Source organism: Pongo abelii, chromosome 13 (assembly GCF_028885655.2).
Source record: "Pongo abelii isolate AG06213 chromosome 13, NHGRI_mPonAbe1-v2.0_pri, whole genome shotgun sequence".
In the NCBI taxonomy this organism is placed as follows: Eukaryota; Metazoa; Chordata; class Mammalia; order Primates; family Hominidae; genus Pongo; species Pongo abelii.
This window is the reverse complement of record NC_071998.2, coordinates 120,141,837-120,158,344: the sequence shown is the minus strand read 5'-3', so window position 1 is coordinate 120,158,344 and position 16,508 is coordinate 120,141,837. Positions and strand designations below refer to the sequence as shown.

At 52.1% G+C, this 16,508-nt stretch overlaps 1 protein-coding gene across 23 annotated transcripts in view; it reads left to right on the top strand.

Moving 5' to 3' along the window:
* Positions 1 to 16,508, top strand: part of LOC100452866 (kynurenine--oxoglutarate transaminase 1) — a 57,902-nt gene that overhangs the window by 32,313 nt on the left and 9,081 nt on the right. For 4 of the 23 annotated variants that reach the window (XM_054521166.2, XM_063714070.1, XM_054521168.2 and 1 more), the window contains exons 2-11: positions 2,555 to 2,613; positions 5,165 to 5,312; positions 9,595 to 9,744; positions 9,825 to 9,911; positions 10,149 to 10,277; positions 11,036 to 11,156; positions 11,833 to 11,909; positions 12,037 to 12,126; positions 12,238 to 12,424; positions 12,503 to 12,582. In XM_054521166.2, coding sequence (XP_054377141.2) covers positions 2,561 to 2,613; positions 5,165 to 5,312; positions 9,595 to 9,744; positions 9,825 to 9,911; positions 10,149 to 10,277; positions 11,036 to 11,156; positions 11,833 to 11,909; positions 12,037 to 12,126; positions 12,238 to 12,424; positions 12,503 to 12,582 — 1,122 coding nt within the window. In that variant the 5' untranslated portion in view covers positions 2,555 to 2,560. Of the gene's footprint in view, positions 1 to 335; positions 547 to 1,120; positions 1,301 to 2,554; positions 2,614 to 5,164; positions 5,313 to 9,594; positions 9,745 to 9,824; positions 9,912 to 10,148; positions 10,278 to 11,035; positions 11,157 to 11,800; positions 11,910 to 12,036; positions 12,127 to 12,237; positions 12,425 to 12,502; positions 12,583 to 14,078; positions 14,166 to 14,261; positions 14,793 to 16,508 lie in introns of those variants that run through there. The other 19 variants (XM_054521161.2, XM_054521158.2, XM_054521159.2 and 16 more) reach the window with 14 other exon arrangements.

Sequence of the window (16,508 nt, the reverse complement as noted above, 5' to 3'; positions counted from 1 at the left end):
TGTCATGTTATTTTATTTTAGTCATTCAACAGTGTGATCTAATTTAGGGCCACTTTTACAGCAGGAATAATTTACAGGTGGTGTGTGTGTTTCCAGAGTCAGAACATGTTTGGTTTATGCTCTTGGTGATATTCAGGGCTATCAGTGATCCTCTCCTGGATCATTTTTTAATTAGAAGTGATTTGTGTTTTGAAAGGGTCACTTGGGTTGCTGGGGGGTGTATTATATATGAGTAACAGGGTTCTTATAAGGACGGAGTCGGATAATCGTGCAACAGAGCACTTGGTGCTATTCCTGGCACTCAATGACTGTATTGTTGTTGTTGTTATTGTTAGAGCTGTGTGTGGGGGACCCAAGTCCTGAGCTCGGAGGCATTTTCTGGCCAGGGCTGTTTCCTCCCTTCTCCCCTGCCTCTGGAAAAGTCTGCAGTGCCCCAGGGCTCTGGGAGGCATGTTCAGGACTGCAGCAGCCATCTCTGTGCACCTGGTGGGGCCCCTTCGGGGAAGGAAGGCTGGAACCCCACTCACTCGGTTCTTGCACCAGACTGTAAGTGCCCTAACCCCAATACTCTGCCACCTGCATGGCCTGGGGCTTCTGGGGTCTGGCTCGTTCCTGGCTTCAAAGCTGTGCATGAGCCTTCTCTTTCAGGGAGCACTCTTTAACTGCAGCCTGTATGTGGGTTTCTCCGTTGCCCCTGCTTCTGTAGTCTAGAACTTGTAGCTCTGCATCTGAATAGTCGGCTTGGGCGCTGTAGGGTGCTGCTTCGCATGATCCCCTGTGCCCATCCCAGAACCCAGTACATGGTAGGGGCTCAATAAATGTCAACTGAGCCGGGCGCGGTGGGGTTCCCGGACCATGGAAGACCTGGCACTTACTCAAATGGTCCCCAAGGCCCCTCCAGGACAGGGGGGCCTGGTGTTGAGATTACTGTGGCTGCCACCCTGACCAGGTCCTTGCCAGCTTCTCCTCTGACCTTGGGCAGGTACCTGAGCCTCTTTGAGCCTCAGTGTCCTCATCTGTTAGATGGAGACTATTGTGGCACCTCTAGTGAGAGTGCAGTGGGAACTGAGCGAGGTGGAACTGAGCAAAATCCTGAGCCAGGGTTCACTATTGGCCACAGCAGGCGGCTGAGAAGAATGTTGGATCCCCGGCTCCATGGCCCACCAGCCATCTGGGACTGGCAAACCCACAGGAACGGAAGGTTCCTCAGGGACCACAAAGCCCATGCGAGGTCCCTGCTGCTGAAGGGATTCTGAGGACGGGAGGAGCCAAATTACCTATCCAGGGTCACCCAGCCAAGGCGGGTTAGGACCTGAGTTTGGTGGCTCTCAGGTCTGGCCAGTCAGTTTCTTTTTTTTTTTTTTTTGGTGGAGTCCTGCTCTGTTGGGTCAGGCTGGAGTGCAGTGGCACAATCTTGGCCCACTGCAATCTCCACCTCCCAGGTTCAAGTGATTCTCAGGCCTCAGCCTCCTGAGTAGCTGAGATTACAGGCATGTGTCACGATGCCCAGATAAGTTTGTTGTTTTTTTTTTCCCCCAGACTGAGTTTCGCTCTAATGCTCAGGCTGGAGTGCAGTGGTGTGCTCTCGCCTCACTGCAATGTCTGCCTCCCAGGTTCAAGCGATTCTTGTGCCTCAGCCTCCTGAGTAGCTGGGATAACAGGTGCGTGCTACCACGCCCAGCTAATTTTTGTATTTTTAGTAGAGATGGGGGTTTCACCATGTTGGCCAGGCTGGTCTCGAACTCCTGACCTCAGGTGATCTGCCCGCCTCAGCCTCCCAAAGTGCTGGGATTACAGGCATGAGCCACTGTGCCTAGCCCCTGGCCAGTTTCTGCACACCAGTGGCTGAGGAGGGAGCTGGCCTGGGAGGAACACCGGGAGGGGAGGGGCGAGCCAGGAGCCAGGACCCTGGGACCCTCTGAGGAGTGGATTAGTGCCTCCCTCAGAGTTAGGACATGGCCTTGGGTCCAACAGGCCTAAGTCTGAGTGTGTGTGTTGTGTGGCCTTAAACACATCACTCCCTCTCCTGCACCCTCCAGCCTCTGTTTTCCACCTTCTGTTTTCTCATTGATAAGATAGGCCTGACCAGGTCATTCAGGGAATGAAATGGAAGGCTTAGCAAGACCTCTGTAAGTGGAGGCTGCTGCTGTCACTGTTGCCATTATCCTCCCTCTCTGCTCCACCCACCTCCTGCTCCTCTTCTTTAACCCTCAGCCCTTCCTGAGTCAAACTTTAACTTGGCCAAGTCAGGGCTCTGTCTCAGGACACATGGAGCCAGGGCTGGAAGTCTCCACTGGGCAGGCGCCAGGCAGCCCCTGCAGGTTGGGGAGGTGGAGGCTGCTGGAGTCAAGAGGAGCCAGGTGAGGGTGTTGGAGCATAACAGGCTTGGGAGGCAGGCAGAAACCTGCCCTTCTGCAAACTCTGATCTCTTCCCCCTCCTGGGAGCAGACAGGATGGCGCTGTGGCCTGAAAGCAGCTGTCCCTCCTGTGTGCAAGCTCAGACCGCTGCACCCAGACAGATTCCATCTCTGACCTTCCACTTGTTCGTCTCCAGCTCACCATGGCCAAACAGCTGCAGGCCCGAAGGCTAGATGGGATCGACCACAACCCCTGGTGAGCCAGCTGGGCTGGGGAGGTGTGTGGGTGTCCCCTCGGGCATGGGTTGGCCATCCCTGGGTTTATAGCAACTCAGTAGTACCCCGGATGGTGGCAGTACACAGACTGCCAGATTCCAGCCATAGCTCAGGAGAGGCAGGGCCCGAGGGAGTAGGCTTGGTTCAAATCTCAGCTTTCTCCTGCATGACTGTGGCACTAGGACAGGTGACATACCTGCTCTGAGCCTCATCTCCCCAGCTGCAAAATGAAGAATTATACCCACCTGGAGAGCGTTGGGGAGGAGAAAGTGAAATGCTGTTCAAAGCCATTCTACCCAGGCACTAGGCTAAGGCCTTTCCAGGGATGACTCTTTCTCACTTGGTATAGAGTCACATAAAGTAAGATAAGCAAGTAAGATACAGTCAGCTCTTAACCAGCATTTGCAGAGGTTGATATTGTTTTCTTTTTTGACTTGTTTTATTTTCATTTTATTTTTGAGATGGAGTTTTGCTCTTGTTGCCCAGGCTGGAGTGCAATGGCACGGTCTCGGCTCACTGCAACCTCTGCCTCCTGGGTTCAAATGATTCTCCTGCTTCAGCCTCCAAGTAACTGGAATTACAGGCGTGCAACACAATGCCCAGCAAATTTTTTTTCTTTTATTCCTCCCCCCAAGACAGAATCTCACTCTGTCACCCAGGCTGGAGTGCAGTGGCATGATCTCGGCTCACTGCAACCTCCCCCTCACAGGTTCAAGCAATCTCCTGTCTCAGCCTCCCAAGTAGCTGGGATTATGGGCGTGCACCACCATGCCCAGCTAATTTTTTTTTTTTTTTTTTTTTTTTTGTATTTTTAGTAGAGATGGGATTTCACCATGTTTGCCAGGCTGGTCTCGAACTCCTGACCTCGTGATCCACCTGCCTCAGCCTCCCAAAGTACTGGGATTACAGACATGAGCTGCTGCGCCTGGCCCTAATTTTTATATTTTTAGAGATGGGGTTTCACCATGTTGTCCAGGCTGGTCTCAAACTCCTGACCTCAAGGGATCTGCCCACCTCGGCCTTCCAAAGTGCTGGAGAATAGAGTCGTGAGCCACCGGGCCCAGCCAAAAATGACACATTTTAGACATATTTATTGGTATGCAAATTCAACTCAGCCAGGTCTTGACTCTGCTCCAAACTAGCCCCAAACCACATACCAGCCTCTTCATCCAGCTTCCTAGCCTTTCTCCCATCTGGAGAGGTGGCCAGCAGGCAGGGCCAGAACAGAGGATTATGGGTCCAGAGATGATGTGTGCCTGGGCTGGTGGGGCCCTGTTCTGCCCAGAGTAGGGTCAAGAGCATAAAACTTTGCTTGAGATGGAAGTAGAAAGGCTGGCTGGCTGTACCTTGTACTAGCTGGGAGGCTTTAGGCAAGTCACTCCACTTATCCCCACAGTGGTCCAGGAACAAGACGTGCCTCACAGGCCATTGTGAAGGTTATATGAGCAGAGCGTTTAACTGTGGTGTTGACGAATCCAAGGAGGAGTCATGCAATCTATACAGGGGGTCTCAACTAGTATTTGGAAAGAATAGAGTAGGATAGGACAGGACAGAAAATACTGCAGCAGATTGCACCAAGAAGGATGAAGCTTCCATTCCATGTTTGTGCTCCACAGGGTTGATGATGCAAAGGTGATTTCTTGGCCAGTAGTGGTGGCTCACGCCTGTACTGCTAGCACTTTGGGAGGCCAAGGTGGGTGGATCACCTGAGGTCAGGAGTTCGAGACTAGCCTGGCCAACACAGCAAAACCCCATCTGTACTAAAAATACAAAAATTAGCTGGGCGTGGTGGCGGGTGCCTGTAATCCCAGCTACTCGGGAGGCTGAGGCATGAGAATCGCTTGACCTCGGGAAGTGGAGGTTGCAGTGAGTTGAGATTGCACCACTGCATTCCAGCCTAGGGGACAGAGAGAAACTCTGTCTAAAAAAAAAAAAAAAAAAAGATGATTTCTTCCTATGGGTCATGGAAGAACTTGGAAAGCCCCTGGGCTGATTCCTGCGATTAGCAATGTGCCTGACTGACCTAATCTTAATGCAGGGGACCAGCTGTGACACTCAGGCAGATCTTCAGGCCAGGACAGTTGCTGGTTGTCTAGTTTTTGTTTTTCTTGTGTGTGTGTGTGTGTGTGTGTGTGTGTGTTTTTGTTCTTTGTTTTTGTTTTTTTAAGACAGAATCTCACTCTTGTTATCCAGGCTGGAGTGCAATGGTGCGATCTCGGCTCACTTCAACCTCCGGTTCCCGGGTTCAAGTGATTCTCCTGCCTCAGCCTTCCAAGTAGCTGGGATTACAGGCCCCCGCCACCGTGCCTGACTAACTTTTGTATTTTTAGTGAAAACAGAATTTCACCATGTTGGCCAGGCTGGTCTCAAACTCCTGACCTCAGGTGATCCGCCCACCTTGGCCTCCCAAAGTGCTGGGATTACAGGCATGAGCCACTGCTCCCGGCCGGTTGTCCAGTTTTTCTAAACAGGCTGAAGTCCAGGTCACCATGGAGGGCTGGGCTGGTGCTGATTCTCCGTTTGTTACCCAGGGTGCAGTTTGTCAAACTGGCCAGTGAGCATGATGTCGTGAACTTGGGCCAGGGCTTCCCGGATTTCCCGCCCCCAGACTTCGCCGTGGAAGCCTTTCAGCACGCTGTCAGTGAAGACTTCATGCTCAACCAGTACACCAAGGCATTTGTGAGTCTCCCTGTCTCTCCTGGAGGCACTGGGGGAGGAAGGGGACAGGGCTTTCTGGACATCAAGCCCACACAGGCGTCAGGCTTCAGGGGACAGAGCCAGGGGATTCTGTGTGACCATAGTTCAGTGTTTACTGAGTGTATGCTCTGTCCCAGAGCCTTTGCCTCGTGGTCTAGTGGGGATGGCAGACAAGAAGCCAGTAACGACAGGCAGTTGATACATGCTGTGATGGAGGAGGATGGGATACCGCGCGGGTAAGAAAGAGGGAATGAAACCTGGGGAGGGGGCTGGAGAGATGCACGAAGACTTGCTGGAGGAGGTGACACTTAAACCAAGTCCTGAAAGACGAGCTACTGATTGGATTACACAATAAATCCAAACGTTTTCCGGAAAGGACCACATAGTAAATATGTGACACTGCTTGGATTAGAACAGTGGTTCTTTTTTTCTTTTTCCTTTTTGAGACAGGGTCTCACTCTGTTATCCAGGCTGGAGTGCAATGGTGCAATCATGGTCCACTGCAGCCTTGACCCTGCCAGGCTCAAGTGGTCCTCCCACCTCAGCCTCTGGAGTAACTGGGACTACAGGTGTGCATCACCATGCCCATCTAATTTTATTTATTTATTTATTTATTTATTTATTTATTTATTTATTTTTGAGTCAGGGTCTCACTCCTGTCACCTAGGCTAGAGTGTAGTGACATGATCACGGCTCACTGCAGCCTCTACCTCATGGGGCTCACATGATATGCCATTTCCTGGGGCTCATGTGATCCTCCCACCTCAGCCTCTAGAGTTGCTGGGACAACAGGGGTATACCACCTCGCCCAGCTAATTTTTTTGTATTTTTTGTAGAGACAGGGTTTCACCATGTTGCTCAGACTGGTCTCAAACTCCTGGGCTCAAGTGATCCTGCCACCTCGGCCTCCGAAAGTGCTGGGATTACAGGCGTGAGCCACTGAACCCTCATTCTTTTTTTTTTTTTTTTTTTTGAGATGGAGTCTCGCTCTGTCACCAGGCTGGAGTGCAGGGGCGCAATCTCTGCTCACTGCAACCTCCGCCTCCCAAGTTCAAGAGATTTTCCTGCCTCAGCCTCCCGAGTAGCTGGGACTATAGGGGTGCGCCCCCACGCCCAGCTAATTTTTGTATTTTTTTTTTTAAGACAGTCTCGCACTGTCACCCCGGCTGGAGTATGGAGTGCAGCGGCACGATCTCGGCTCACTGCAACCTCCGCCTCCACCTCCCAGGTTCAAGCCATTCTCCTGCCTCAGCCTCTTGAGTAGCTGGGATTACAGGCGCCCGCCACCATGTCCAGCTAATTTTTGTATTTTTAGTAGAGACGGGGTTTCACCGTGTTGGCCAGGCTGGTCGCGAACTCCCGACCTCGTGATTCGCCTGCCTCGGCCTCCCAAAGTGCTGGGATTACAGGCGTGAGCCACCGTGTCTGGCCATTTTTTGTATTTTTAGTGGAGACGGGGTTTCACCATGTTGGTCAGGATGGTCTCGATCTCTTGACCTTGTGATCCACCCACCTCAGCCTCCCAGAGTGCTGGGATTACAGGCGTGAGCCACCGCACCCGACCGCACTTATTCTTTTTAATGGCTGCATACTGTTCTGTTGCCTGGATGTGCCATAATTTATTTAAGCAGTTCTGCACTGATGGACTGCTTCTGCTCTCTCAGTATCATAAGCAATGCCACAGCAAATATCCCTGTGTGGACATCTTTGTATACATATGTATTTCTCTAAGATAAATTCCTAGAAGTAAAACTAGCAAAAGAAAGGCTATAAATATTTATAAATACACTAGGTGGATATTGTTAAGAAACAGTGTGTGCCTGTAATCCCAGCTACTTGGGAGTCTGAGGCAGGAAGATCGCTTGAGCCCAGGAGTTTGAGGCCAGTGCAACATAGTGAGATCCTGTCTGAAAAATAAATAAACAACGAAGTAAATAATTGCCCTCCAGTAAGGTTTACTCATTTACATCCCTGCCAATAGGCTGGTCTCAGAGCTGGTTGGAAAGTTCCTTCTTTGATCCAAAAAAAAAATCATTTGGGTATGTATCTTTTTCTTTTCTTTCTTTCTTTTTTTTTTTTTTTTAACTAGAGACAAGGGCTGGGTATGGTGGCTCACACCTATAATCCCATCATTCTGGGAGGCTGAGGCTGGCAAATCACCTGAGGTCAAGTGTTCAAGACCAGCCTGCCCAACATGGTGAGATCCCATCTCTAATAAAAATTAGTTGGGCGTGGTGGCGGGCGCCTGTAATCCCAACTACTTGGGAGGCTGAGGCACAAGAATCACTTGAACCCGGGAGGCACAGGTTGCAGTGGGCTGAGGTGGTGCCATTGCACTCCAGCCTGGGTGACAACAACAACAACAAAATAGAGACAGGGTCTCCTTATGTTACCCAGGCTGGTCTCAAACTCCTGGGCTCAAGCAATCCTCCCACTTTAGCCTCCCAAAGTGCTGGGTTACAGGCATGAGCCACTGTGCCCAGCCTCATTAAATATTTTACCTCTTTCTTGTATGTTGCAATATTTTTCTCTTCCTGTTTTGACTTTGCTCATGGTGCCTTTTATTTTTATTTAATTAATTTATTGTCTAAGACAGAGTCTCAATTTTATTACCCAGACTGGTGTGATCATAGCTTACTTCAGCCTTGATCTCCTGGGCTCAAGCAATCCTCCTGCCTCAGCCTCCTGAGTACCTGGGACTACAGGCACGTGACACCACACCTAGATAATTTTTTTGATTTTCCATCAGTAGAGACAGAGTCGCTCTGTGTTACCCAGGCAGTTCTCAAACTCCTGGCCTCAAGCAACCCTCCCGCCTCATACTCCCAAATGCTAGGATTACAGGCGTGAGCCACTGTGCCTGGCCTGTGCCTCTTGTTGTACAGAAAATTTTTATTTTTGTGTGGCCAAATCTGGTTTAGTGAGTTACTGAGTTAAAAGTTCTAGATAAAGTTTCAATCACTTGGCTTAGCCTTGAGTATTTTTGTTTTGTTTTGTTCGTTTGTTTTTGTCTTTTTTTTTGAGACAGAGTCTTGCTCTGTCTTCCAAGCTGGAGTGCAGTGGCGCGATCTCGGCTCACTGCAAGCTCCATCTCCCAGGTTCACGCCATTCTCCTGCCTCAGCCTCCCGAGTAGCTGGGACTACAGGTGCCCGCCACCACGCTGGCTAATTTTTTGTATTTTTAGTAGAGACGGGGTTTCACCTTGAGTATTTTATAAGTGTCCTCAGCAAACAAGTTTCTGGATCTAATCTTCCTCTCAAAAAGGGGTGCTTACAAAGCTGCAACGTGAGGTTCCTGACCCTCAACTGTGTGTGACTTTAGACAAGTAATTTCTTCTCTCTGGGTCTCTATTTTTCTACCTGTCAAATAGTGGGGATCAGGCCGGGCGCGGTGGCTCACATCTGTAATCCCAGCACTTTGGGAGGCCAAAGCAGGCGGATTACCCAAGGTCAGAAGTTCGAAACCAGTCTGGCCAACATGGTGAAACCCCGTCTCCACTAAAAATACAAAAATTAACCAGGCATGGTGGTGCGTGCCTGTAGTCCCAGCTACTTGGGAGGCTGAGGCAGGAGAATCACTTGAACCCAGGAGGCGGAGGTTGCAGGGAGCCGCGATTGTGCCACTGCACTCCAGCCTGGGTGACATGAGTGAGACCCTGTCTCAAAATAAATAAACAAATAAATAAATAAATAAATAAAAGCGTCTCCTGCAAAGCTGCTGGGAGGATCAAGTGGGCACAAACATGCTTCTTAAACTTACAGATGTGGAAAGAGGGGAGTTTCTGCTGCCTTGCGGGCTCTTGGACTGAGGTTCATGGAGGCAAGCACTTCCTCTGGTTCCCTACTAAATTCCTGCCCTGGGCTTCGGGCCTTGCACAGAACAGGCCCTACGGCAAATGCTGGTGGAGGAGATGGAGGAGCTTAGCACTGGATATCTGAGTCAGTGCACGCCTGGTGATTGGGACCCTGGAGTCTGGGGCCATATAGATCGTGTGACCTTTACCTCCTAGAGTACAGACGATCACAGTAGCACCTGCCTCTGGGTTTTTGAGAGGATGAGATCAAATCCCACAAATAGCTTGGTGTGTAGAGGAATCCAGAGTGTTGAAAGCTGATCTATTCCACATCCCCTGGGGCCCAGGCTACCAGTACCTGACTTTGCCCCCAGGCCTGCTGCTGGAAGGTGCTAGAATTGCCTGGATACAGCTGGGCCGGAGGATGGGCCCAGGCTGAGCTGGACAGCTGACCCCTGCTGTCCTGGCAGGGTTACCCACCACTGACGAAGATCCTGGCAAGTTTCTTTGGGAAGCTGCTGGGTCAGGAGATGGACCCGCTCAGGAATGTGCTGGTGACTGTTGGTGGCTATGGGGCCTTGTTCACAGCCTTCCAGGCCTTGGTGGACGAAGGAGACGAGGTGAGTGGGCAAGACTTGGGCTGAGTGCGACTGAGAGGTCAGGGCCGTGCTGACTCCAGCTGATTTGACCCTTATATCAGGTCATCATCATCGAACCCTTTTTTGACTGCTACGAACCCATGACAATGATGGCAGGGGGTCGCCCTGTGTTTGTGTCCCTGAAGCCGGTAAGGATGCTAGGTAGAGGATGGATGGGCAGAGGGATCCAAGGCGTGGGCTGAGTTGCACCCTGGGAGTTGGAAAAGGAGGAAGGAAGTGAAGGAAGCCAGTTCCCCTAAGCTGGGAGGGCAGAGGGGAGGTGTGTGTGTTGGGATCCCAGGGGAGAGAAGGTGGGGATAGATGCTGGGGAAGACCTGCCTGTCAGGTGGGTAAGTGGTACCACCCCGTGCCACCTGCTCTTGCAGGGTCCCATCCAGAATGGAGAACTGGGTTCCAGCAGCAATTGGCAGCTGGACCCCACGGAGCTGGCCAGCAAATTCACATCATGCACCAAAGCCCTGGTCCTCAACACCCCCAACAACCCCCTGGGCAAGGTACTGGAGGGACCTCCTTCCCTGGCCCCCTGCGGACCTGGTCATGTCTCTTGCACTGTTACTGAGTTGCTGCTGTGGGACCTCCGTTTCTTCATTTGTGTGTGGGAGGGCCACACACAATGAGCTCTGAGGACCAAGACTCCAGAGGTCCCAGGACAGGGGCAAGAATCCCCAGGGAAGGCCTGAGGGCTGGGACAGTGAACTGGGCTGGGAGCCACCATCACTTCCCAGTGACCCTGGAATAGTGACTATGCCTCTCAAAGTATCTCATCTGTAATGTGGAAACCTGAGGGAACTGACCTCACGGTCAGTGTTGCAGGGATCCAATGTGATGGTACAGAACAGCCCTTAGTACTGGACTTGGCTGTATTTGTCATTTATTTATTTTTTCGAGATGAAGTCTCGCTCTGTCTCCCAGGCTGGAGTGCAGTGGCGTAATCTTGGCTCATTGCAACCTCTGCCTCCTGGGTTCAAGCAATTCTCCTGCCTCAGCCTCCCAAGTAGCTGGGATTACAGGCATCCGCCACCATGCCCGGCTAATTTTTGTGTTTTTAGTAGAGACGGGGTTTCTCCATGTTGGCCAGGCTGGTCTCAAACTCCTGACCTCCAGTGTTCCACCTGCCTCAGCCTCCCAAAGTGCTAGGATTACAGGCATGAGCCACCGCACCTGGCCGCAGCTGTGTTCTTTAACCTGAGTAGGCCTCTGTGTTTGGGGACGGTCCCAGCTGCAGGTCTGTGCTCTCCTTGGGCATCCGCAGGTGTTCTCCAGGGAAGAGCTGGAGCTGGTGGCCAGCCTGTGCCAGCAGCATGACGTGGTGTGTATCACTGATGAAGTCTACCAGTGGATGGTCTACGATGGGCACCAGCACATCAGCATTGGTGAGCCAAGCCAGCCTGGGGCCCCTCCCCTGCGCATTGGCGGGAGGGCCTTGACCCCACCTGAGAGTCAGCACAGGCCTGGTAGTTAGAACCCAGGGTTCAGAAGCCCTGCAGATCCTGTGACCTTTGCCTCCCAGAGTACACAGTGTCACAATAGCACCTGCCTCCCTGGTTGTGGAAAGGATGAGGTCAAAGAAATCCTATGCCGGGCATGGTGGCTCACACCTGTAATCCCAGCACTTCGGGAGGCTGAGGCTGGCAGATCACTTGAGGTCAGGAGTTTGAGACCAGCCTGGCCAACATGGTGAAACCCCGTCTGTACTAAAAGTACAAAAATTAGCTGGGCATGGTGGCGTGTGTCTGTAGTCCCAGCTACTCAGGAAGCTGAGGGAGGAGGATCACTGAAACCTGGGAGGCGGAGGTTGCAGTGAGGCAAGATGGCGCCATTGCATTCCTGCCTGGGCAACAGAGCGAGACTCCATCTCAAAAAAAAAAAAGAAAGAGAGACAGAGAGAGACAGAGAGAGAGAAAGAAAGAAAGAAATTCTGCAAATAGCTTAGTATGTAGAGGAATCCAGGATGTCGAAAGCCTATGCATGTCCCCTGGGGCCCGGACCACCATCCTCCCCTGTCCCCTCACCCCAGTCTCAGCAGCTGTTCTGTTCGGCCTTGGGCAGCCAGCCTCCCTGGCATGTGGGAACGGACCCTGACCATCGGCAGCGCCGGCAAGACCTTCAGCGCCACTGGCTGGAAGGTGAGTTGCTGAGGGTGGGAGGTCACCACCCTCTGCAAATCCTTGGCAAGTGAGGTGGGCCTGGGAATGAAGAAGGCTTTAGCCAGGCCTGGAAGGACCTCCCCGCCTACCTGCGCCCCTGCTCCAGGTGGGCTGGGTCCTGGGTCCAGATCACATCATGAAGCACCTGCGGACCGTGCACCAGAACTCCATCTTCCACTGCCCCACACAGAACCAGGTGAAGAGGGGCAGGACGTCACGGGGGAGTGGGGGGACAACAAAAGAGCCCAGGCTGGCCCCCGAGTCAGGGAACAGCTGATCTATCTGTGTGTCCATCTGCCCTGCCTAGGCTGCAGTAGCTGAGAGCTTTGAGCGAGAGCAGCTGCTCTTCCGCCAACCCAGCAGCTACTTTGTGCAGTTCCCGCAGGCCATGCAGCGCTGCCGAGACCACATGATACGCAGCCTACAGTCGGTGGGCCTGAAGCCCATCATCCCCCAGGGCAGCTACTTCCTCATCACAGACATCTCAGACTTCAGTGAGTGAGACTGGCCAGTCTGGGCAGGGGGCAGGGGCTGGAGGCTGCAGGGGGCTCAGTGTGGCCTCTGTCTCCCAGAGAGGAAGATGCCTGACTTGCCTGGAGCTGTGGATGAGCCCTATGACAGACGCTTCGTCAAGTGGATGATCAAGAACAAGGTGGGCTGGGCCTCTGCCAGGCAGCCATGTATGGTTTCACAGGTTGTGTGCTGCTCAAGGGTGCCCAGGCAAGAGGCTCCTGGGCTAGATCTTAGTCCAGCCTCTGCCGTGAACCTTGGGGCAGGGCTGTATCCACTTCAGAGAATGAGGGGCCTGTTTCTTTCTTTCTTTTTTTTTTTTTTTTTGGTTGAGATGGAGTCTCACTCTGTCGCCCAGACTGGAGTGCAGTGGCGCCATCTCAGCTCACTGCAAGCTCCGCCCCCCAGGTTCACTCCAGTCTCCTGCCTCAGCCTCCTGAGTAGCTGGGAACACAGGCTACTTTTTTTTGCCCGGCTAATTTTTTAAATATTTTTAGTAGAGACGGGGTTTCAGCATGTTAGCCAGGATGGTCTTAATCTCCTGACCTCGTAATCCGCCTGCCTCGGCCTCCCAAAGTGCTGGGATTACAGGCGTGAGCCACCGCTCCCGACCTTTTTTTTTTTTATTTTTTTGAGACAGAGTCTCACTCTGTCGCCTAGGCTGGAGTGCAGTGGCAAAGTCTCAGCACACTGCAACCTCCACCTCCAGGGTTCAGGCGATTCTCCTCCCTTAGCCTCCTGAGTAGCTGGGTAGCTGGGATTACAGGCATGTACAACCACGCCTGGCTAATTTTTGTATTTTTAGTAGAGACGGGGTTTCACCATGTTGGTCAGGCTAGTCTCCAACTCTTGACCTCAGGTGATCCACTCCCCTTGGCCTTCCAAAGTGCTGGGATTACAGGCGTGAGCCACCGTGCCTGGCCCGAGGAACCTGTTTCTAACTTGCACAGAGATGCTGTGTGGGCTGGGAGGATTTCCTGCCTCTTTGGATCTCCATCTTCCCATCTGTACTGTGAGGAGTTGGCCCATTAACTCTGAGTCCATCCAGGTTTGATCTGTGACTCTAAGGCTTTGTTCTCCTCTGGCTCTGCCCTGACCTGTTCCACAATCCTCCCTCTCTCAGCCTCCATCTGCCCTCTATACCCAGGGAGGGACTTGGAATGACGTTCTGGGATTCTTTTCTTCTGACTTTGTGTTTGTTTTTGTTTTGGATGGATTTTCTCTCTTTCGCCCAGGCTGCGGTGAAGTGGTGCAATCTCAACTCACTGCAACCTCCACCCCCGGGTTCAAGCAATTCTCCTGCCTCAGCCTCCCAAGTAGCTGAGATTACAGGCATGCACCACCACGCTCTGCTAATTTTTGTATTTTTGGTAGAGACGGGGTTTGGCCATGTTGGCCAGGCTGGTCTTGAACTCCTGACCTCAGGTGATCCACTCGTCTCAGCCTCCCAAAGTGCTGAGATTATAGGCGTGAGCCACCGCACCTGGCCTTGTTCCTCTGACTGTGACGCAGCACTAGGTGCTGGATTGGAGCTAACTCTCCTTCCCCGCCTGGTCGTGGGAACCTCTCTGTCCCCTCCGGAGCCACTGCCTGCTGGGCCACGAGGCCGTATTGAGACATGTCCTTCCTCCTCACCAGGGCTTGGTGGCCATCCCTGTCTCCATCTTCTATAGTGTGCCACATCAGAAGCACTTTGACCACTATATCCGCTTCTGTTTTGTGAAGGTAAAGGGCAGGGCTGGGGGAGGAAAGACCTCACAGAGCTTCCCAAGGCCCGCTGGGCGCATGGGGAGAGTGTAGGACTAATCTGTGCTGGCACAGGATGAAGCCACGCTCCAGGCCATGGACGAGAAACTGCAGAAGTGGAAGGTGGAGCTCTAGCCCTGAAGTCACGCCTTGGCCCTGACATCCCCACATGCCCGCAGAGATCCTCTTTGAGTGTCTGTCTTTGTCCAGGTTTCAGACATTTCTAGGTTGGGGAAGATGCTATTGGGAAACCTCTTCTCTGTGACACGGAATGTTCTGGGTGGGAGCCGCCCTTCTTCATCTTAGAGAACCAAGTGCCTCCTGTCTGAAAGGTGAGGGTGGCCTGACCTGGGCCTCTCCCTGCCCTTCCGTAGGTGGGTTTTTAGGGTCTTGTGTTGCTTCTGGTCTCTCCAGGCTTGGCTGAGACCGACGGTAGAGTTCCACCATGTATCGATCACATCCCAGCCCTGCATGGCCCCTGCTAAGGCTCAGGCATAACCTCACCTTTCCTGGCCCATCTTGGCTTTGGGGAGTTGCCTTTAGACTTGAGTCCTCAAGCCACTCCTTTTTGTCCATAATAAAATGTTTAAGTTATTCAGATCCTTATTGATGGCTTCTCTCTGCTTCACACTCGTGTTGATGGCTGATCTAACTTGTTAAGAATGCCCAGGAGAACCTCAGACACCCCCACAACTTTGTACAAATGGTTACTGTAGTCACATAGTTAGTGGCACAACCAGGCCTAGAACCCAAGGCCCTCAAATGAATTCCTCACTATTAATCTTTGTTGTTGTTGTTGTTGTTTTTGAGACAGAGTCTCGCTCTGTCACCCAGGCTGGAATGCAGTGGCATGATCTTGGCTCATTGCAACCGACACCTCCTGGGTTCAAGCAATTCTCCTGCCTCAGCCTCCTGAGTAGCTGGGACTACAGGCACCCGCCACCACGCCCAGCTAATTTTTGTGTTTTTGTAGAGATGGGGTTTCACCATGTTGGCCGGGCTGGACTCAAACTCCTGACCTCAGGTCATCTGCCCGCCTCGGCCTCCCAAAGTGCTGGGATTATAGACGTGAGGCACCATAGCTGGCTTCTCATATTAATCTGATGGTAGCAGTTATTGGTGCTGGGTGTGGTGGCTGGGGTGGGGGTGTCATGTGTGTTTGTGTGTGTATGTGTGTGTGTGTGTGGAAGGGATTGGGGCTTGTGACAAGGAAGACATGGACATTCCCACAGGGGTGAGAGAACAGCACGGTGGGGGCCAGGAGGACCGGGGACTTAAATAATTCTCAGGAGGAGGACTGAATGTTGATCGTGCAAGCCCTACCTGCCAGGTACTCGGACGCACATCATCTTACACAACCCTCTGAGACTGAGACCTGAGTTGTCTCCAGTTCACAAGTGAGGAAAGCACTCTGGAGGTGAGGTGAAGTGGCGTGCCCAGGCCTTCTAGCTGGCCCTGATTGAGTCTCACTGGATAGCAATAGTAGCTCCTGAATTTCTTTGGAAGGTGGTGTTAGGGGCCTGGTCTCGAAGTTGCATTTGCATAGCAAGCGCATGGGTTTGGCTCATATCATATGTTTAACTGGGGGAGCCGATAGGAATATATCATATAATAAAATACATATTTGGTCTTTGCCCCTGGTCCTTAGTAAAGAATTCCTAAAATCCTTGGAGTTTCTGGAAGATAGGCATGTCTTGTTAGTCCCACGGACTCCCTCTACACTGTGCGATTACGGGGTCAGAACTTTTAGCCCATCAGGCCCCCTCCATCTCTGCCTCCAGGGAGGTGTGAGGGACTAGACTTTGAGCCCAATCACATGGTCCATGTCTTTTTGTTGTTGTTTTGGGGGGATTTTTGTGTTTGTTTTCTCACATGGCCAGTGCCTTCATCAGTCATGCCTACAAAATAAACCTGTCAAAAATCACAACAATTTAGTATAAGATCTAAGTTCGAGACTGGGCACGGTGGCTGACACCTGTAATTCCAGCACTTTGGGAGGTGAAGGCGGGTGGATCACCTGAGGTCGGGAGTTCAAGACCAGCCTGACCAACATGGAGAATCCCGTCTCTACTAAAAATACAAAAATTAGCCAGGCATGGTGGCAGGTGACTGTAATCCTAGCTACTTGGAGCTTGAGGCAGGAGAATTGCTTGAACCCGGGAGGCAGAGGTTGCAGTGAGCCGAGATCATGCCACTGCACTTCAGCATGAGCAACAAAGTGAGACTAGATCTCAAAAAACAAAAGGTATTAATGGCTCACGTCTATAACCTCAGCACTTCGGGAAGCCAAGTTGGGAGGACTGCTTGAACCCTGGAGTCTGA